At 38.1% G+C, this 23,814-nt stretch overlaps 1 protein-coding gene across 7 annotated transcripts in view; it reads right to left on the bottom strand.

Moving 5' to 3' along the window:
• Positions 1 to 23,182, bottom strand: part of EDEM3 (ER degradation enhancing alpha-mannosidase like protein 3) — a 70,795-nt gene extending 47,613 nt beyond the window's left edge. For all 7 annotated transcript variants that reach the window (XM_072830905.1, XM_072830904.1, XM_072830909.1 and 4 more), the window contains exons 1-4: positions 22,840 to 23,182; positions 18,171 to 18,216; positions 1,891 to 1,991; positions 1,333 to 1,372 (exon numbers count right to left, since the gene is read on the bottom strand). In XM_072830905.1, the coding sequence (XP_072687006.1) occupies positions 1,333 to 1,372; positions 1,891 to 1,991; positions 18,171 to 18,216; positions 22,840 to 23,000 (348 nt within the window). In that variant the 5' untranslated portion in view covers positions 23,001 to 23,182. The remainder of the gene's footprint in view (positions 1 to 1,332; positions 1,373 to 1,890; positions 1,992 to 18,170; positions 18,217 to 22,839) is intronic.
• Positions 23,183 to 23,814: the final 632 nt, after the last annotated feature.

Here is a 23,814-nt window from a genome sequence, read left to right as displayed (position 1 = left end):
GGATGTAGAAACAATATTGGGAAGAAAAGCTTAGTTTTGAAAAAGATTTTTGTTTTGTTTTTTAAACATTAATCAGTCCTTAATATATATACTCAAAGTTGAGAATTAGGTCTTCAGGAAAATCCTGAAGCAGGCCTACTTTTTTTTCTTTTTAAAGATTTTATTTATTAAATAAAATCTTAAAAAAAAAAAAAAAAAAAAAAGGGCAGCCCAGGGGGTGATCCTGGAGACCCAGGATGGAGTCCCATGTCTGGCTCCCTGCATGGAGCCTGCTTCTCCCTCTGCCTGTGCCGGCTTCTCCCTCTGCCTGTGTCTCTGCCTCTCTCTGTGTGTGTCTCTCATGAATAAATAAAATCTTAAAAAAAAAAGATTGTATTTATTTATTCATGAGAGACAGAGAGAGGGAGACACAGGCAGAGGGAGAAGCAGGCTCCATGCAGGGAGCCTGATGTGAGACTCGATCCCAAGTCCCCGGGATCACGCCCTGGGCTGAATGCAGCGCTAAACCGCTGAGCCACCCAGGCTGCCTGCAAGCCTACTCTATATTGTAAGTGGTCTCAAAGTAGAAAGTTAGAAAGATGCTATATCTAGAAATCAAGACATCTGTAGGTCAATCCTTCCCCTCTGCCATCATAAACCATCCCCAGCCAGAATTGGAATGATTTTGTATTCCAATGAGGTAAAAAAGGATTGCTAAGAAGGGAGCACTTGGGACTAAAAATCACTGCTGGGAAAAAATTAATTTTTTAATGACCGTAACAGAAGAATCCTAATTTAACAATTTAAGTATCATTATGGCATGCCATTCTGGAACAAGAACATCAGTGGTATTTTCTAGAATTAATTTCTTCCAATGGCTTCAATCTCTTTGTATAACAGGGAAACAAACTTCCTGATGTGCCATCACATTAGCTAACACACCTACAAATTATTTCAGTATCTCCATGATTTCTATATACTTTCACCTGATAGGTGACATAATCAACAGTGTGAAAGATCTATTTAGAAGCAAAGCTCATAAGATATTATTTTTTTATTTTTTTTAAAGATTTTATTTATTTATTCATAGAGACAGAGAGAGAGGCAGAGACAGGCAGAGGGAGAAGCAGGCATCATACAGAGAGCCTGACGTGGGACTCGATTCAGGGTCTCCAGGATCACGCCCTGGGCTGCAGGCGGCGCCAAACCGCTGCGTCACTGGGGCTACCCTCAGAAGATATTATATACTGAAAACCTCTGCTTCTGACTTACTGTGTAATGACTATATTCATATTTGATTATGCAAATTATGAAGTTTATAAAATAAGTAAATTCAAGAAGAATCAAACCTACCACAAGAGTATCCAAAGAATCAATCAGTGTCAGGGAAAATCTAAGAAAGAAGTATAAGATACAAACCATTAGAATTCTGAATATTTTATCCATGATTTATATCCATAAGCAGATGTATCTATGCCTTATTGACTGGTAGTTTCTATTAGCTAGTACTTCCATGCATCTATAGTACAATGTAACCTATAAAGCACCGAAGGCCCCTGAAAAGGCTTAATATTACGTTTAATATTCTGTGCATCTACATATCTTCAAAATGAATAGAAATATTAACTTCTAAAATCAAATAAAAATATTAAACCACCCACACTTTATATAATGTGTCAATGACTTTATATACATTTAAAAAGTTATATTCATCTTATATTTCACTGATCAAACCGGTAAATGATTTTTTATAAAAGATAACAAAAGGAAATAAAAGAGTTTAATGTTAATACTTAAAGCAGTCTTGAAATTTAACCAATTCCCAGAAATACAACTGTAAGCTGCATCTAGAAAGTCTAAAACCTGGGAACCCTGAGATGCCACGCCATCCACTGTGTTGATAATACTCACTTTCCCAAGGCATCATCAACATCACCCCGACTTGGCTCCTGGCCTCTAACACGACCTCTACAGGTTAAAGGCATGAGTTCATCAGCTGGGTAAGCATGTTCCTGCAAGGAAAATTTTAGTGAGTCACTGAGGAAAATAAGAGAAAGCAAACATCCTTAGAAGATACAACCTTCTTACAGTTAAATGAAAGAAGTTTTTACAGTATCTAGGATCTTTTTTAAAAAAAATTAGTTATAAATGTAATACATGCTTAAGAAAAAAATCAATACTAAAATATATTTCTTTAAAAATCTGATAATCTGGGACTCCTGGGTGGCTCAGTGGTTGAGCATCTGCCTTCGGCTCAGGGCATGATCCTGAATCCAGGGATTGAGTCCCACATCGGGCTCCCTGTAAGGAGCCTGCTTCTCCCTCTGCCTATGTCTCTGCCACTCTCTGTCTCTCTCATGAATAAATAAAATCTTAAAAAAATAAATTGCACAATGTTATACTATCTCACATATTATTATAAAAAAAATTCTGATAATCTGCTTCCACTCTACTAAATCTCACTCCCCAAAGGTAACTACTGTTATGACTGGCATTTATGCTTCCAAATTTATCCACATACATTAAAATACATGCACATATATAATTTACATTTTATTTACAAACAAGTGCTCATGCCATATGCACACACTGCTCTAAAATCTGTTTACTTAAACCACAGTGGAGTTTTTCCATGCTAGAATTTTATAAATGTATTTAACTACAAAGTGATCGTTTAATAGCAGCTAATATTACTGAGTACAGTTTAAGCACTGTTCTGTACAGTTTAGTTCATTTAATTATCACATCTCTGAAACAGATTCAATTATCCCTATTTTACAGATGAGAAAATTGAGGCCCAAAGAAGTTCAGTCAGTCTAGTTACTATACAACTAGCAGATAATGAATCCAGAATTTAAGCCTGGCAATCTGACTCTAGAGCCTATTATCCTTCATGGTACCTCCTCACAGTATTCCAAAGTATGGATACACTAAAATTTATTCATTCATTCCTCTACTGAGGAACATGTAGATTGAACTCAATTTTTCACTATATAAACAATGCTATAATAAACATCTATATACATACATCTTTTGCACATATGCTTGTATTTCTATAGATTGACTCCCTAGAGATAGACCCAAGGGGTCAAAGATATGGATATTTAATTTCTGATAACTATCAGACTGAAGACACTAATTTTTTTATTATTATTCATAGAGATACGGGGGGGGGGGGGCAGAGACACAGGCAGGGGGAGAAGCAGGCTCCATGCAAGGAGCCCAACATGGGACTCGATCCAGGGTCCCCAAGATCACGCCCTGGGCTGCAGGTGGCGCCAAACCGCTGTGCCACCGGGGCTGCCCATGAAGACACTAATTTACATCCTTACAATCCTCTAACATAGGGGACGACCAATGATCTATATTTTGCCCATCTTCGAAACAAAAAATGATATCTCAAGTATTATTACTAATGAGGATAAACATTTTCGTATTAGTTATTGCTTTTTTTTTTGAAATGTCTGTTTATGTTTTGTCCATCTTCTACTGGTTGTCTTATTGGCCAACACACTCTCTATACATTGTTATATATAGTAAACATATTTCTCCTGTCTTTTTTGTTTTTTAAAGATTTTATTTATTTATTCATGAGAGACACAGAGAGAGAGAGAGAGAGAGGCAGAGACACAGGCAGAGGGAGAAGCAGGCTCCATGCAGGGAGCCCGACGTGGGACTCGATCCCAGATCTCCAGGATCACGCCCTGGGCTGAAGGTGGCGCTAAACTGCTGAGCCACCCAGGCTGCCCTATTTCTCCTGTCTTTTGTTTTGGTGCTTCTTACTATAAGCTCTAGATATGTAGTTAACTCTATCACTCTCTTCCTTTAAGGTTTCTAGATTTCGAGCATGGTTAAAAAGGCTATTTTGAGCCTCTGAAAACAATGCTCATTTTTTTTATGTCTAGAGATTTACTCCATCTGGAATTTAATTTTCTTTATGATGTAAAATAAAACATAACTATGTTTGCCCCCCAAAATAGCCAATTTTCTAAATGCCACTTTTAAAACAACCCATCCTCTTCCTAATTGCTTGAAATACAGCTTCATTAGTTCAAAATTGTCTACACATTTCTATAGTCTCAATTTTGTTTTACAGACCAATTTGCCTGACAGGCCTCTTTCCTAATCCTACTGCCCTACAGACCTATTTCCTGCTCCAAACCATTATCTTAATTATTCCATCTTTGCACCATACCTTGCTACTTAGTATAGCAACTCACTCCCCCATTATTTTTCTTCAAAATTCTCTTAACTACTTTTTCAAATTTACCCCTCTGGATAACTTTAGATTTTCTTTAAAATTCCATTTAAATTTTAATTGGAAGAGCCTAATTTGGGGAGAATTGACTTTATTACCAATTGAGTCTTCCCATTCAGGAATGTACTATATGTATCACTACATTAATTCATATCTTCTTTTATAATTTGGTTTCCTTCTATAGAAGATCTCACACATTTCTTTTTTTTTTTTTTTAAGATTTTATTTATTTATCCCTGAGAGAGAGCGAGAGCAAGAGGCAGAGACACAGGCAGAAGGAGAAGCAGGCCCCATGCAAGGAGCCCAACGCGGAACCTGATCCCGGGACCCCAGAATCACACCCTGGGCCGAAGGCAGGTGCTAAATCGCTGAGCCACCCAGGGATCGCCAGGTCTCACACATTCTTAATAGTTATTTTTTTTTAAGATTTTATTCATGAGAGACACACAGAGAGAGGCAGAGACATAGGAGGAGGGAGAAGCAGGCTCCCTGAGGGGAGCCTGATATGGGGACTCAATCCCGGCACCCCAGGATTACAACCTGAGCCAAAGGTAGACACTCAACCAATAAGCCATCCAGGTACTCCTCTTAATAGTTATTAATAGGAATTTTATAGTTTGGGATATTATTTTGGGTAGAATTTTTTAAAGATTTATTTTAGAGAGACTGCAATCATGCACACGTGAATATACATATGTGTGTTAGTGAGTGCAGGGAGGGGGAGAGACAAAGGAGAAGTTGACTTCCTGCTGATTATGAAGCCCTATGCCAGGCTCGATGCAGGGCTTGATCTCAGGGCTCTGAGATCATGACCTGAGTGAAACCAAGAGTCAGATGCCTAACTGAGCAACCCAGGTGCCCCTGGAATTTTTTTTTAAAGAATGACCATGACAGAGTTATTTCTAATCTAGATGATGATGAAGCACATGCAAAAATCTTCCCTCCTGTTCATTACAAACACACAGAAATGCTGTATCAGTGTTAAATTATTTTAAATACATATCTGAGCTTAACAACAAGAAAAAATTCTCAAGTACCAAAAGTAAATTAATGGAGTACAAAAGATGAAGCTGCGGTGACCACGACATGGACATTAGAAATAAAGACAGGCTTCAGGGGAATTATGTTAATGCCCAAAGGGTATGAGAGTTGATGCTACTGGCCTTGCACACATGGCCATAAGACAGAGAAATAGGTTAAGTGAAACTAGACTGGAACCTTCTGGTTATAGGTTTTAACAGAAAAGGACAGAAACAAAAAAGATCTGCTGAACATTATACTTTCTTCACTAGGGGAGAGAGTCCCTAAAAGACTTCTCTAAAATTAATGATAGGATGATGAGAAACATCTAGAGATTAGAAACACTGTGCTTATATATTGCAACTTCAGCCAGTATTTACTAACTTCTTGTCAAGAATAATAAGATTAATACACTCACACTGTTCTCCATTCAACTTAGGATTTTTGGCAATGATGTTATTATAGGCAGTCTTCACTCCACATGGCTTCGCTGTATACAGGTTTCTACAATCTAGTTAAATAAACCCTCAGCAACATGATTCAAATTTTAGTTACCACTGTATATTGACTGCAAGTAAGGGCATAAAATACAAAACTTCAGTGCCAGTTCTTTAATCCACAAGTCACTATGTAAATAACAAATGCTCATCGTGATCAGTAATCAATCACATCACTTCTTTCAAAGTCTGTGATTTGATCACCATGTGTCTAGTTGTTAGTTCATACACAGCAAGCACGTAGTTATCCCCTTGTCAGCCAGTGATAATCACACATGACAGTGCGACAATTTACAAGAATGGATAATCAAAAAAGGAAATTAGCCAACAAGGATGAAAGTTCAGTGAAGAAATGAAAAATGAGGACACTGCAAGTGCAATTCAAACTGAACATAGCGTATAGAACAGCTGGCCGTGAAATGCTGAGAACACTGACACTCAAGAGACTGCAGAGACGCAGCTATAGGAACTGAGGGAAGGCCTAATTATCTACACAGATGAAGAAAGTGGTTGCGACATAAAGGGTGAAGATGTCACAAAGGAAACAATACCTGCAAAACAGTTCCCATTAAAGGAATTCCCAGAGGTATTTCAGGATACAGAGGGAAAAGGGTGAATTTGTTTTCAGATAATCTAAATTTTGAAAGGAGTAGGGCAAACTCACAGATGCATAGAAAAGATGTGTGCTGTTAGGTTATACAGCTGAGACGAAGGCAAGCGAGGCAAGACTATTCGATCTTCCCAGTGATATTTGCAAAGAAGTAACACTTTAATTTTCAAAGTCCCTAAAATTTAAATATTAGTTTTGCTATCTTAAAATCTCTGTACATTTATAACCATCAGAAAGGAAATTTTTAATGTTCTGACAAGATTTTCAAAGGTCTGTAACATTTGTGTTCTGGTCTGGAACCCTAATTCCCACAGTTGCTAGCATTAGAATTTTATTTAAGTAGAGTCGATACACACCATTTTTCTAGGGCTTCTCCATTTCTGATTTTTTATTTTGATTCAGCTGTTGGTTGCCTAGACTTGTCCACAGGTATGTTTTTGTTGTTGGTTTTATTTATTTATTCATTTATTTATTTTTAAAGATTTCATTCATGTATTCATGAGAGACACAGAGAGAGGCAGAGACACAGGCAGAGGGAGGAGCAGGCTCCATGCAGGGAGCCCAACGTGGGACTCAATCCTGGGTCTCCAGGATCACGCCCTAGGCCAAGGGCGGCGCTAAACCGCTGAGCCACCTGGGCTGCCCGGCTGGTTGGTTTTAAAAGTGTGTCATCATTATTGTTAATTCTCTGGTATCCCTGGGTTAGGATGTCTCTTGTCTTGCACTTGAAAAATAAAATGAATGTTTATAAAATGTTTGAGATGTATTTTCTTTTCTTCAGAAATTTGAGGATACTGTTCTACAACTTTCTTGCCTTCATTGAGTATGACTATGACAAAGTTTCTAAGACTAGTCTGATCCTTCGTACCTTGAATGACTTGCACCTCCTATATCTGTATGCTTCTATGACTATTAATTCTGGAAGATCAGGAGAAATTCTCCCAATTCCATGCCCAGCTCTATCCTACTGCCTCTCACTAAACTCAACTATCTATACTTCAAACCCACAGTACATTAACAGCACAAAAATAGAATAGAGAACAGGAACACTAAACACATGGTCAAACAGAAAAGGAAAGACAAAAATAATAATAATAATAAAGTAGGCTTAAAAATACAAAAAGCACTGAAGACTGCAACCCTTTAGATATTTAAAAAAGTTCAGTGCTCCATAATGATTCATTTCCTGAGGAAAGGATTCCAGACAACTGTTTGCACTATAATTAGAATCCACATGCAGCTACTAAATTCTGAATTGAACATATTGTGATTTTAATATTACATACAATTTTTAGCATAAAGTCCTAATAATTTTTACATGTCTTTTAACATGTTAAGTTCCTAACTTCTTTTTCCATGTTAATTCCAATAGAACTGTGATTTCCCAAAATGGATACTATTTTTTATTGCTTAAGTTTCAAAGTTAACACATCTAAACAACATGCGGAACTAAAAAAAAAGTGATATTTTTTCAACTTGCTGATGTATTTTGAAACTTTGTAAGAGATCGTTTAAATGTTAATTTGATTATAAAGAGTTCCTTACTATCTCTACCCCCACGGCTTAAATGCTTTATACTAAATTTCTACCTTGCAAAAACATACATTAATGCACAATCACCTATGTCTGAAACTAAACATGAAACTCAAATCCTAGGCTGATTTAGATAAGAAAAACACTAGTAACAATTACAAACAGAATAATTAAATAAGGGAGCTTTGAACCAGGTGTAAAAACACTTCATGCCCTATTTCAAGATTAAGGATAAAAACAAAACCACAGCCTTTTCTTTCGGTTAACCACAAAGTGAACTACAGTTGGTTTGCATAAATCCGGAGCAATGCCTACCTGGCAAATAAACAGCCACATTACACTTCAAATATCCTATCTGCTGGAGGTACAGTAATAGTTTCCCTTCACAATGTACTGCCAGAAAAAGGGATAAGTAATTCATATTGCTATGACTCAGAACCACAAAACACATTTAATAATTATCACTCAGAAGTAAAACTCAGCTGATAAAAAGAATCCTATACTAATTAAGTAGAACATGTGCCTAGCTAAAAGTACAAGCAAATGCATAAAACAAAACAGAACAGACTCCACAACAGATTTTAAATTTATGAGAGCACCGAGGTGATATAACTCTGCTCTAAAATACTCAAGTCAAAGCAGCATCAAAAATTTACTTTTTGGGATGCCTAGGTGGCTCGGTGGTTCAATGTCTGCCTTTAGCTCAGGGCATGATCCCGGCGTCCTGGGAGGGAGTCCTGCATCAGGCTCCCCTGGGAAGCCTGCTTCTCCTCTCTGTCTAGGTCTCTGTCTCTCTCTGTGCCTCTCATGAATAAATAAATCTTTAAAAAAATTATTTTTTAGTAAAATCAATTCCAAAAATGAGGCGAAGGGAAGAGACATTATTTTCCTAAAAACAATGAAGGTATCATTTATAAAGGTGAGTTACTGAAAATACCAAATCTATTTAATTTCCAAAGTTATATACATTTTAATTTTTATTATTTTTTTTTAAGATTTTATCTATTTATACATGAGAGACACAGAGGGGCAGAGACACAGGCAGAGGGAGAAGCAGGCTTCTACACGGGAAGCCCAATGCAGGACATGATCCCAGGACCCCGGGATCATGACCTGAGCTGAAGGCAGACACTCAACCACTGAGCCACCCAGGTGCCCCAAGTTATATACATTTGTATTCCATATCCTTCTTATTAAATACTTTCCTTCTAGAGGCAGAGAAGATACTCCTTCCAAAAAAAAACCCCACTAAATGATATTTAATAAGTCATCTACCACATACTGATCATGTGTGCTAATTACTGATTGAACTATATAATTTATCAATTTTCTTCCATCCTAAATTTTCCTATTCCCTTTTGTTCACTATATTCACTTATTAAACCATTTTTCAGGTGTTTAGGATTTCATTTATCCAAACTATTAAACTATTAGACCCACTTGCTACACTGAATATTTATTGTCATTTTACATAGCATACCTTATGAAATGTTTCTCAGCATTGAGGAGAAACAAGTAATAAAATTGCAGTTGTCTTGTAAGGTTTAATCACTATGCTAGCATAAAGTTTATACTCAAAATTAAATAAGAAAAAAGTTTCCAATAAATTATTCAATTTGGTTTTGATCAATAATAAACTTATGAGACACACCTGGGGGGCTCAACGGTTGAGGGTCTGCCTTTGGCTCCGGGCGTGATCCTGGAGTCCCAGCATCGAGTCCCACATCAGGCTCCCTGCATGGAGCCTGCTTCTCCCTCTACCTATGCTCTGCCTCTGTCTCTCTGTGTTTCCCATGAATAAATAGATCTTAAATAATAATAATAATAATAAACTTGTTATATGAACTAAATACATGATAAATAATGTTATCATGAAATAAAGTCCTGCTACTAACGGATTTTTTAGGAAGAATATATTAAAAGATTTTGAGGGCAGCCTGGGGGTGGTGGCTCAGTGGTTTAGCGCTGCCTTTGGCGCAGGGTGTGGTCCTGGAGACCTGGGATCAAGTCCCACGTCGGGCTCCCTACGTGGAGTCTGCTTCTCCCTCTGCCTCTGTCTCTGCCTCTCTCTATATATCTCTCATGAATAAATAAATAAAATCTTTGAATAAATAAACAAACAAAAAGTTTTGAAAAAGCATTTGGCAAAATTTGATACCTCTGTAATGATGAAAACTCTCAGTAATCCAGAAATAAGAAGAAATGTACTCAACCCCAGTATAAGGCATCTATGAAAAACCAACAGCTAAAATTATACACAACAGGGACGCCCGGGTGACTCAGTGTTTGGGCACCTGCCTTCGGCCCAGGGCGTGATCCTGGAGACCCGGGATCGAGTCCCACATCGGACTCCCTGCGTGGAGCCTGCTTCTCCTCCTGCCTGTGTCTCTGCCTCTCTCTCTCTCTCTCTCTCTGAGTAAATATATAAAATCTTTAAAAAAATAAAATTATACATAACAGTGAAGGCTAACAACTTTCTACCTAAGATTAGGTAACAAGGGTAGGACCTCACAACTTCTTTTCAACATAATACTAGAAGTTGTAGCCACTGTAATGATAGTAAGAAATAAAAGGCATATAGATTACAAAGAAAGAACGAACAGTCTCTTTCTTGATGACTTGATTAACAGTGTGGAAAATCCTAAAGAATCCATAAAAAAGCTACTAACAATAACAATTGAGTTTAGAAAGGTTGTAGGATATAAAGATCAAGAGATAAAAAGTTATTGTATTTCTGTATAACATCAATGGACAACTGGACAAATTGAAACCTGGAAAACTACAACTTACAAAAACGTTAAAATATGAAATATATACAAATAAATTTAACAAAAGATGTACACCTGTATACTAAAAACTACAAAAAATTGTTGACATTAAATAAGACCAAAATAAATAGAGATTCCACATTCATGGACTGGAAGATTCAATATTATTAAATCAATCTCCCCAAATTCAGTCCTAGATTCAACATGATCCAAATCAGTAGCTCAACAAGCATTTTTATGGAAACTGAAAACATGATTCTAAGATTTACACAGAAATGCAAAGAACTGGGGCACCTGGGTGGCTCTGGCTCAGGTCATGATCTCAGGCTCCTGGGATGGAGCCCCATATCAGGCTCCCTGCTCAGTGGGGAGTCCGCTTCTCCCTCTCCCTCCGCACCTATCCCCTGCTCTATGCACTCTCTAATAAATAAAATCTTTAAAAAAGAAATGCAAAGGAACCTAGAATATCCAAAAAATTTTGAAAAAGAACAAAGCTGGAAGACTTACACTGCCTGATTTCACAACTTAATACCACACTTAAGACAATGTATTACTATATGTATAGATATATTCAGAGCAGTGGGGGAAAAATATAGTCTAGAAACAGACCCATGTATAGATGGTTAATTTTAATTCAGTGGTAAAAGGATATTCTTCTCAACAAATAAGACTGCAACAACTGGATATCCACATAGAATAAACAAATAACCTTTACCTCATTCTGTATACAAACACTAACTCAAAATGAGTGCTAGATCTAAACGAATAGGCTAAAATTATATAACACTTAGAAGAAAATATTTGTGACCTGGGCTAGGGAAATATTTTTCATACATAAAAGATAGGAATCATAAAAAAAAAAAAAAGAAAGGATAAATTGGATCTGTCACAATTTAAAACATTTGTCCTTCAAAAGACATAAAGGCAAAGCACAGGGGATCCCTGGGTGGCTCAGCGGTTTGGTGCCTGCCTTTAGGGCATGATCCTGGAGACCCGGGATCGAGTCCCACATCGGACTCTCTGCATGGAGCCTGCTTCTCCCTCTGCCTGTGACTCTGCCTCTCTCTCTCTCTCTCATAAATAAATAAATAAATAAATAAATAAATAAATAAATAAATAAATACAAACAAAGCACAGATGGGGAGAAAATATCTGTGATATGTGATTTATGTGATAAAGGACTAATATCCAAAATATAAAATTCTTATGACTCAGCAATAACAGAACAAATGACCTGATTTTAAAATAGACAAGAGATATGAGCAGGCTTCACTAAAAAAAGATACACTAAGCACAAAGAAAGATTTTCAACATCACTGGTTATTGGGAAAAGTCAAATTAAAGTCACAAGAAAATACCACTACATATTCATTATAATGGCTAAAATATAAAAGAACAAAAATACCAAGTACTGGAGAAGACATAGAGTAATTGTAACTCTTAAACATTGCTGGTGGGGAATATAAAATGTTACATACACTTTAGGGAAGTTTTGCAGTTTCTTATGAAGTTAATTAAATTTATCCTTCCCATATATAACAACAATCCCATTCCTACTTGGGAAATACATGAAAATATACGTCCACATAAAAATTTGCATTCACAGCAAATTTTCACAGCAGTCTTTTTTATTAAATAGCCAAAGACCAAAAACAAGCCAAATACTTATCAACTGGTAAATGGATAAAATAATTGTGTTCTACCAAATAAACTGAATACTACTAAGAAATAAATAGGAACTACGATGTATCCAACAATATGGCTAACTTCTCAAAACCATCATGTTAAACAAAAGAATCTGAATCGGAAGACTACATATTGTATAATGCCATTTAATATGAAATCCTAGTAAGAAAACTATAGTGCTAAAAGCAGATCACTACTTGATTGGTTGCCAGGGGTCACAGGTAGTTTCAGAAAAAGAGCTGATTGTTAAGGAGCATGAGGAAGCATTTTGATGGAAATGTATGTCAGGACTATGGCAGTAGTTAAACAAATTAAACAACTGTCAAAACTCAGAATCACGCACTTAGAATTAAAAACATTTTTGCCTAGGGACGCCTGGGTGGCTCAATGGTTGAGCGGCTGCCTTCAGCCCCAGAGCATGATCCTGGAGTCCCAGGATCAAGTCCCATATCAGGCTCCCTGTATGGAGCCTGTCTCTCTCTGTATCTTTTATGAATAAATAAATAAAATATTTTTAAAAAAATTTTTGCCTATAAGCTATACCTGATTAAACAGAAAAATTTCATTCTGAGTTAAAATCCTATATAATGTATCAAAGTATGATAAAATATTACAAGAGGACACTATACAGAATTTATGTCATTTTGGCAGAGTTTTAGGATGCTCTGAAAGTACAGGCCAAGGAACACTGGTTAATGAAAGGTAGTCCCACACTCATCCACACAAGAAAAGACACATATACATTACAACTTCCCTCCTCCCAGTCATTAATACCACTTGTTAAGTACTTTATTTTACAGAATTACTGTTTCTGATGAACAATCAAAAAGAAAACATTAGGTACAGAGTTTCAAATGGGGAATACAAAAAGGTTCTGGAGATGGATGGTGATGGTTACACAACATGGTGAATATACTTAATGCCACAGAAATGTTCACTTAAAAATGGTAAAATTTATTATATATATTTTTACCACAATAAATGTTCAAAGAAAGTAATGTTATGGGGAAAAATTAATTCTAAGAAAACTTACATAAATCTAGAAATCTATAAGGAATTTGGATTTTAAAAGTTCCCTTGGTTTGAATGGTAGAGACTAATCTGCTATCTCCCTGAGCTGTGCTCTCACAAAATCAAGCTTAAAAGTGGTTATTAGGTATACCTCTACTAGGTAAAGAAACTGTGCTTACCAACTTCTTTAAAGTTTATTTGTGATGTTTAGGGCTCTACCAAAGAACAGCTTTTGCTTATAATAGTTTGAGTTGCTTACAGTAACAGGAAAAACACTGGGAGACAAATATCAGGTTAGAGAGCGCAGATCCTAACCTAAATGGTTCTGCATTTGGTGGCCTAAATACATGTCATTTTGTTATCTAAATTAATTTGCAAACTAACCTCAGCACAAACACTAAAAACATACAAACAGAAGTGCTAAAGTGGCTACGGGTCTGAGGTTAAGTAAGGCCACACAAGAACTGCCAAAACAAACATCAAATTTCACGTTATTTGAGGGAAAAAGAAAGCCATCTGTGCAATTTACTGTGGATAAACTGCAGTCTGATCAAGGCTAGAGATTTGTCAAACATAGTTGTTATAATGTTAATATTTAAGCCAATAACTGATAAAATCAGAAAATTCCTGGATAGAACAAAGGATGGCAGTGTTGTAGCGCCCACCATTTACAGAACTTGGAGAATCAAAAAAAACAAAAACAAAAACAAAAAACCTCAAAGGGTACATGCCTAGAACAGAAAAGAATGTGTTTTGAAGAAGTTCTACATAAATCCGGGGAACAAATTCTGAGCTAAAGCCTAGATGAAGTTTAGGAGGGCAATTTCAATCTCAGGCAGAGAATGAATAATGATGGTAGTAGTGATAGTAACAGTAAACTCATACAGTACTTCCTATTTGCTGGACACTAGTTCCACACACTTGAATTATATTAACTTGTTTAATCCTTATAACACCAGTGTGAGGCTGGCAAATCAATTTAGAGAGATGAGGAAACAGGCTCAGGGAGATTAGGTGACTTTCTCTTTACAACTCAGCCTGATAGGTGGCACAGCTGCCTCAGGGTGTTTTGTTCGATTTCCAGACTTCTTGCTTGCTTTTAATATTATATTGTCATCTTTGGAAAATACCATTGTTTTCCAAGGAACCAAGGAAGTCAAAAGGAATCGCTCTAAATGGGGATGCCTGGATGGCTCAGCGGTTGAGCTGTGCTTTTGGCTCAGGGTGTGATCCTGGAGTTCAGAGATCGAGTCCCCATATCGAGTCCCACATCGGGCTCCCTGCGGGGAGCCTGCTTCTCCCTCTCCCTATGTCTCTGCCTCTATCTTTGTATCTCTCATGAATAAATAAATAAAATCTTAAAAAAATAAAAAAGGAATTGCTCTAAATCTACACTAGAATGGAGAGTAATATTAAGAAGGACTAGTGAGAAATGAAAAGTTTTCAACATTTATTAAAAGCCCACCATATGCAAGGTATTTTACATTTCAGCATAGTAGGCAGCCAAAGGCAACCAACTACAACAAAAGCAGCTGATTTACAGATCTCAAAATTCACCATAAACTTGTATCCTTAATGAAGTTTGTTAAATAGTTTCTTTGAATTTAAGAGGCAAAGATATAATAAATGCAAAATAACCCCACTATTTGATTACATCTTCACAAGAATTCAACTCAGTTCTTATAAAAAATATATTTTAGGGCAGCCCGGATGGCTCAGCGGTTTAGCGCCACCTTCAGTCCAGAGCGTGATCCTGGAGACCCCGGATCGAGTCCCACATCAGGCTCCCTGCATGGAGCCTGCTTCTCCCTCTGCCTGTGTCTCCACCTCTCTCTCTCTCTCTGTGTCTCTATGAGTCTTAAAAATATATATATATTTTTTTAATTTTATTTATTTTGAGAAACAGAAACAGAGAGCACACAAGCAGGGGGAGGGGGAGAGGAAGAAGAGAGAGAGAACCTTAAGCAGGCCCCAAGCTCAACACAGAGCTTCATGAAAGGCTTGATCTCACAGCTCTGAGATCATGACCTGAGCTGAAATCAAGAGACACTTAACCAACTAAGCCACCCAGGTGCCCCTCTTTAAAAAAATTTAATAAGCATTTGTGTACAGCATGATTTCAGGCACAAGACATATAAAGGACAAATTTATTAAAAATTAAATAAGATGATCCCTGTTCTCAACAATCTTATAGACTACAATAATCCTTTGCAATTATGCCCATTTTACATAAGAAGATAATGCTTCGAAGGGTTAAATGACCTATTTAGGTAAGCTATTAAATAAACAAATTAAGAAGATAGTGCTCAGAGGGGTTAAATGATCTATTTAGGGTCCAAGCTATTAAAATAAACAAATTCAAACAGAATTTAAACCCAAACCCATCTAATTCCAAAACCTATACAACACTTTTGCTGTATGGCAATCTAATATAGTTTCTGAGTATAGTAACTGGAAAAAATTTTGAACTAACTTCAAGTAACAAATACAGAGCACCTGGTCTCTTCTTAATATTTTAGAACTGTTTCAGGTTAGTTCAGAACTTAAAAAAGGGAAGTGAGAATTCTAGACTAAATTTTGGGTTATAATCTTCACATAAACTGAGCATAGCACAAGTACAGTGCAAGCGTCACTTGCACTGTAAAACAGGTGAACGTCTACCAGTGGATTGCAAATGGGTGTAAATCCATTGGGAAAATATAGGGGAGCTTTAATTCCAGGAGTTCCCAGTCTCTGAGGCTGAAATCCTTCTCCTTTCGGTCTTATAGGTAGGTTAAGTATGAAAAAAGTTTCCCAATTAGGGTCCAATAAATAGGAACCGGACTAGGAAGTCCTCTGAGAATTTTTCTCAGCACCTGCTCTGTCATAAATCCATTTACTAAGTGCATAATAGGAAAAAGTGTATTGATAGAACTCTCCACTGTTTACCAAAAAAGAGACAAGATATTAAAGATACTGTGCTTTACAAGAGAGGATCGTATTCACAGTGAAATATACTGAACTGATCCAGTTATATACCCTTTTATTCAACTTTGGAAACAAAAGTGTGTATTTACGAGATGACTAAGGCTTGAGGGTATAGAATAGATCTACTTGGCCACCTCAAAATTATTAGCCTAGATTTGCTCAATTATGCTTGGCCCAAATGGAATTAACTAAATAGAGATAAATAATTTTCAAAGAACTAGTAAGGGAATGGTCAAGGTCCTTAGAAATGAATTTAAAACTGTCTTCAATATGAATTAAAACTGTTTTCAATAAAAAAATGAATTTAAAACTGTTTTCAAAACACCCCAAACTTCATTACCATTATTTTCTAAAAACATTTAAGAACTCAATAGAGATTCATAGAAATACAAAATATAAAAAACAAAAATTATTAAATATAAAACATGTTTAAACAATACAAAAACGTGGGACACCTGGGTGGCTCAGCAGGTTAAGTGTCTGCCTACAGCTCAGGTCACGATCTCTGGATCCTGGGATGGAGTCCCACATCGTTGGGCTCCCTGCTCAGAGGGGAGTCTACTTCTCCCTCTCCCTTTACCCCTCCCTCCTGACTGGTGTTCTCTCTCATTTGCTCTGTTCTGTGTCAAATAAATAAATTTTTTAAAAATCTTAAAAAAAAACAGTGCTCCCTTCAGCAGCACATATACTAAAAATCTTTAAAAAAATACAAAATACAAAGTGTGTATGTACTTAGATGTTTATAATGATGTTAATATATGAAGATATTTGTGTAATATATAATGAAAAATGGATTCACAGAACCAGTTGAAATATACTTAAAGCAGAATCAAAGTAGGTTCTCTGACACAATTTTCCAACTATATTTTATAGGCTTTCATCATAAAAGAAAATCTGACATATTTTAAAATGTAAAAAATGTAAAAACATTTTAAAATTCATAAGAATTCTCAGAATAATTTGATTACTCTTTTCAAAAGTACATAAATTTAAACAGAAAATTTTCTTTGAACTCTAAAATTTGCCTGCCAGTTCATCTTTTCAGAAACTAAACATTTCTTTCCTGGAGTCTAAGATCATTTTATTAAGGGGCATGAGGCAGAGAGAAATCGGAGGCAGCTACAACTTCCCAGCCTTAGCATCCCCCAAGTGGCTCCCTGTACTATGGGGGGACAAAATTTCTAACTGGTAAAAAAACATGTAATAGAAATTTACCATTTTTAAGTTCAGCAGCATTAAGTATGTTTGCTGATGAGCAAGAGATCTCCCTAACGTTTTTTCCCCCCATAACTTTTTTCATGTTGCAAAACCGAAGCTGCTATTTCATTCCAAGTGAACACCAAGACATTTTAAAACAATACAGATTGTGTATCTAGAAAGCAGAATATATTCAAATCAAAGCCCACTATGAGGACATAACTTGGACAGAAACTAGGTCATATTTTGTCTCTTTGAAGGAACGGTTTTCTTCATAGAATATATAAAACAATATTGTAAACAGTTTTTTTAATTAAGAGAATAATTTCCCCGAAGGCTGGAGACAACATCTTATTCATGTACATCCATTATATCTAGCCATAAAAGCCACTCACATTGCTGATAGCATCAAAGGAAACTACTTAAATACAAAGTTTCATAATCTAATTCAATTTCTCAGCTATCCAATAAACTCCTCTAAGAATCAATTACAAGGAACTCTCTGTTTACACTTGTACTGTTTTCTCAAAAACTTCCTTTAAAAAAAAAGTGCTATTAATTCAGGTTTCAGAATCTGCAGCTGACTGTGCTTATGTAATAATCCACTCACATAAAGGGTATGTGAAGATAAGTCTTCTACTTACCATATAGTTACCATAAGCATGATCAAACATTTCCAGTACTTGATTCCTAATTTTAAAAGAGCAGAAATGGAAAAAAGTTAAGTACATTCTATTTATTGTTTTTCTAAAAAAGTTAATGCTCCTTCATAAACTTATAGCAATTTAAAAAAAAGAAAAAATTAGTTAGAAAAAGACATAAACAGAGTCAAGAAATACACAAGTGTTAGTAGACAAGCTTTCATGAATCATATAGAGCTGGGCCAAATTTTTACTCTTCCTAGCAATTTATGTAAAATTCACCTTATGCTGCCCAAGAAAACTGACAAATGATGCACACCATGCAGAGAGAAGGAAATCGTATGCTGAAAAATAATTACCTTTTAACAAAATTATTTAACATATCTGTCTTAAAAGGAAGACTATACCTGGAGACTCCCAAAAGAAGTAATAATTACTGTTATTGTTTATTGCTTACACTATATATATATATATATATATATATATATTCTATAGAAGGGTGGGTATGTAAGGAAAGCTTCTACCTTTTATTTTAAATAAAATCACTAATGCCTAGTTTAATACATATCTATTGATATATATTTGCTCACACTTTCAAAAGATAAAATTTTATGATGTTATGATGTACTCTTTTCTCCTTTAAAAAAACATCAAAAGTCAAATAAATAATACTCATCTCTAAAATGAGGAAAATAACCTCAAAAAGAGATTTGTGTGTTTTGCCTATCTCTGTTTCTTAAAATACCCAAGATGACTGTTTAAAATGGAGATTTCTGATCCCCACACCAGACTTTCCAAGTCAAAATCTGTACTTTCTGGACCAACAAATTGGTCTTTCAGTTAAACACTCTCAAGTTTGGGGGTTTGAGGACTACACAAAAAACTACAAAGTTAATGTTATGGTTAGACAAAACCAAATATCTGAATAATTAGCAAGGGAAAAATAGTTCAATAGTCTTCTATTAACACTTACTATTGTTCCCAAAGTTCTGGTCACTAATAGCAAGAATTGAAGAAAGTGTTAGAGAAAATGGTTGGTATAATTTTATTTTACTTCCTGTCATACTGCAATTGTCATTTTAAAAACTGTAATCATAGATGATGAAATACCGGTAATAATAAAGCTACCAAACGGAAAAAGAACTAATTTCCAGACCCTGGCTATAAAGACCAGCAAAATCAAGTACATTCAAACTTATAAACTGAAGAAATGAAATCTTGACAAACTTTTTATGAATAATCATTTTATTTTATTTTTATGAATAATCATTTTAAAACTCAATCTTTAAAAAAAGAGATTTATCGTTATGCTAAAAACCTTAATTCTTATGTGTGTGCATATATGATAGAAAATGGACAGGTTATCTCAGAAAACTATGGAGTATCTTAAAGAATTTTTCTACATATGTATTATATTGCAGATGATAAAGATCTCTCAAATTAGCTAATGAACAATCAAAAACAATGTTTAAATTTTCTTTTAAACCATTATCAACAAATGAAATATGGAAATTATTCTTTTCCTTTCACGGATATGTAATCAATACAAGATTATTGCCAAGAAATAGAAATTCCTTTAGCTGGTAATGGCAGTGCCTAGATATGTGCGTTACAGACAACAAAAGCTTTAACTTGTTAACCCAAATTTTGTAAGCATTCAATTTTCAGGATTAAGAATAAATCACAATTGCATATGAGGACACATGACTTTCCAATCCTTACATTTTTGTATCACATGATCATCAAATTTCACAACACATACTTCAAAGTGGAGATAGTTAATATCCAGTTGAGTACTCTCTCTCCTACTTAAACATGTAAGTCCTCACAAAGTAGTATTTAAATACAGAATGGCACCTTACTCTATTAAACAGAAAAAAAAAATGTCTTTATGATGGTTTTATAGCTATTCAACAAGTGAATAAAAATGTATTGGGGGCAGCCCCAATGGCCCAGAGGTTTGGCGCCGCCTTCAGCCCGGGTTATGATCCTGGAGACCTGGAATTGAGTCCCACATCGGGCTCCCTGCATGGAGCCTGCTTCTCCCTCTGCCTGTGTCTCTGCCTCTCTCTCTCTCTCTCTCTCTCTCTGTCTCTCTGTGTCTGTCATAAATAAATAAATAAATAAAATATTTTAAAAAAATGTATTGGAACTCAGATCCATAGTTCAAAAATTGCCTTTTTGATTAAAAATAATTTTTGTAAGTCAGCTTTTTCTAAAACCACATTGCCTGTCAATGTGCTACAGAAATTGGATTGCTTTATACTTCCTTTTTTTTTTTTATACTTCTTTTTTTTAATGAAAAGATAACATTAACAACTGCTGTAACATTTAAGCCACAAAAGCAAAACACAATGTATTCCAGGAAGGCTAAGTCTACATATGAACAAGTAAAAAATTCCATAAACTACAAACTGCAAGCAATTGAGTAACTGCTTACAACTTGTGATAATTCCAGTCTTTATCATCTGTTTGGTATGGGGGGCGGGGAGGGAATAGGAAAAGGGGATGAGGTATTTTAGGCATTTTATCATAAATCATTATTTGGGCTTTTTAAAAAAATGTACAGGTAAACCTAATGAATCAAAGTTCAGTTTCCTGAAAATTTCCAAAGGGGAAAGCAGTAAAACAATTGTGTGTTTGTGGTTTATAGTTCCAGACTCTTCCTCTCAAAATTTGAGCTGAAATTTCAAGACACTTTGGTTGAACTTTTCCAGTTAAAAATTAATTTTGGTCAAAAATGACGAATGACTTTTCTTCAAATAAAAATGTCTAATTAAAAAAAAAAGAAAGGGGAGTGGTAGTCACCATACTTTCTTTCCTTTACAGACTTGAAGCTTCTCTTTCGAGTTTTAAGAAGTGCAACACAGTGGAGAGAACTTCTGCTCGGCAGTCCATACAGACCTAGGTTTTGAATACTGGTACCACCATTTACTAGCTCTGAGTTTGAACAAGTTGACCTTGAGTCTCAATTTCTCCACCTGCACAATGGGGATCACTTCCATCTCATTAACAGGGAGGATTACAGAGGTAACATATGTAAAGTGTCTGGCACAGAGCAGGGCAGTCATTAAAACAGTTATCAAGGACACATTAAATTCATAAAGAAAGAAAACTGTAAGATACTTAAGAGTTTACTGATAATTTTGCTTTGGTAGCTGATTTTTTTCCATCAGGCATCTTTTATTGTTACCTTATTTGAAAAACACAATACTCTTGCAGTGATTTAAACAATAAGTAAGTACATAAAACAAAACCTGATGGTCCCATCTCACTTCCATCTTAACCCCAGGGGGTAATCATCTTTCCATGTTTTTCTAAGCTTAGACAATTTCTTTTCTGCTTTTAGAAGAACATGGGATGGCACTATACATACTATTCTACAACTCGAATTTTTTTTTTTTTGTCTTAGAAATATATCCTGGATGTCCTTCCAGTTATCTACATCCTCCCTAATGTTTGAATGTTATTCCATAATACAGATGCTCCAAAGAACAGTTCCATTCTTTCAAAACGTACATCTTTGTACATCTATCTCTACATCAATAGCGCTTTTATTTCTGTAGGATTGGTTCCCTGAGACGGGGTTAATGAATCAAAGAGTACATACAATTTAAATTTTAGGGGATACTGTAAGTGGCAGCAATTTACACTCCCACCAAGTCTCTTCTCACAGTTCAACTAGTCAGTACTCTGTTTTGTACTTACTAATCTTTTTTTTTTTTTTTAAGATTTAATTTTTCTAAGTTATTTCTACACCCAACATGCGGCTCAAAATTACAACCTGGAGACCAAGAGCCACAGGCTCTACTGAACTAGCCAGGCACCCCTGTATTTACTCATCTGATGGCAAAAAAAAAAAAAAAAAAAACAGCGATCTCATTGTTTTAATCTACATCCCTTACACTTAAGAGGTTGGGTAACTTTTCATGTTTATTGACCATTTGCATTTCCTCTTGTGCGAATTAACTCTTCACGCTCTTTGCTCATTTTCTTACTACGTCTTGGGCTTATTTTCTGGTTTGTGGGACCCCAGCGTGTATCAGGGATACGGAACTCCCGCTTCAGCGCTGTAAACATATATAACTGGTAATTTCATGACCACTTCCGAAAGCGAGAAACCTGCTTGGAGTAAGCAGGTGCGCTCCGCTGAGGCGTCTGAATAATACCTTTAACTACCGCTCTGGCAGAACCTGCGGTGCAGAGAAAGCACCGCAGAGACCCGGCAAATGTGTAAAGTTCCAATTCCAACGAACGCCCCCTTTTCCCGTAACAGGTGTAAAGCGCATTTCCTCAACTGCGGCGAGATCTCGGCGACGCCTGCCCGGCGGGGAGCTCGCCTGTGCGAGAACCCGGGCCGAGTCTCCGGCTGAAGGCGGGCGCGGGACCCCGGCACGGAGCCGCACGGGCCGGAGCCCCCCTGGCGGGCCACTGACGCGGCAGCTGCGCGGACCCGCGGCGGACGGCCCCCGGCAGCAGGCACACGTCGCCGGCGGCCCAGGGACATCCCCGCGGCCCCGGCCCCGGCCCCCCGCCCCCCCCCCCCCGCCAGGGTCCAATCGCCGGGGCACGGGAGCCGCCGCGCGCCCGGGTCGCGCTGACAGGCACCTCGCCCGCCGTCCGCCTCCTGAGGACACCCGCCCCCGGCCGCCCGGCCGCCCGGCACCCTTACCCAAGCTTCTGTCTCTCCTCCCTACTCATGGGCGCGGCCCCCGCCGTCCACACGGACGTGGCCGCCACCAGGCAGAGCGCGGCCGCCGCCGCCACCAGGCTCCATGGCGCTCGCTGGGGGACCGAGGACCCACAGCCCCGGCCGCCGCCGGCTTCGCTCATGGCCCCGCGGTTGCGCGCACGCGCAGCGGCTACGCCCGGCCGGGGGGACACATCGCCGGACGCCGGTGGCAAGGGGGCTGCGAGCCGTGCCGAGGGCGGGATGCGGAGCTACGCGAGCGGCAGCCGTCGCCGATCTGCTTCCCGAAACCACCGAGCCCTCGGTCCCCAGCGCCAGCGCTGCCACCGCCCTCCGCCCTCGGCGGCCCGGAGCACCTCCCCCAGCTTTCCGGTGTCGTAGTCTAGGAAACCGCCTCCCCCAACGCTACTTCCGGGTAGGGCCCGAGGCCCGGAGGCTCCAGACCAATGGGGACGTGACGGGAGAGGAGCAGGCTCCGGGGGAAGGAGAGGGCATTGGCGGGGAGAAGGGAGACGTGGACAAAAGGCGGGACTGGGGCGGGGCCTCCGGCTTCGGCCCTCCTCCGACCCGCGAGCTTGCGACCCGAAGACTACAAGTCCCAGCGTGCGCTGCTACCCGCCCCCCCTCCGCCCCGGCGGGCGGGCGGGCAAGCCGACCCCGCCGGGCTGAATTTCCACCCGGGGGGGGGCGCGCTGCACCCTGGGACGTGTGGTCCTCCGAGGGGCCGGGGCGGTGCCTGGGATCCCGCTTCCCGCGGCGGCGCCTTGCAGCCGGTCCTTCCTCCCGGGCTGTCAGCTGCAGCGTCCCGGGGAGCCTGTCAACAGCTGTGCGTCCCTCTTCCCGCCCCGACGCTTCTCCGAGGGCTCGCACGTCCCCAGCTCCGTGCCACACGCCTTAGGGACTAGCGTTGGGATAGTTTTCTACCCTCGGGGAAATTGCAAAAAAAACGGTAACGGC

The sequence above is a fragment of the Canis lupus genome, chromosome 6, assembly GCF_048164855.1.
Source record: "Canis lupus baileyi chromosome 6, mCanLup2.hap1, whole genome shotgun sequence".
Taxonomy (NCBI): domain Eukaryota; kingdom Metazoa; phylum Chordata; class Mammalia; order Carnivora; family Canidae; genus Canis; species Canis lupus.
The sequence above is the reverse complement of the archived record's forward strand: the minus strand, read 5'-3'. Positions and strand labels throughout refer to the sequence as shown.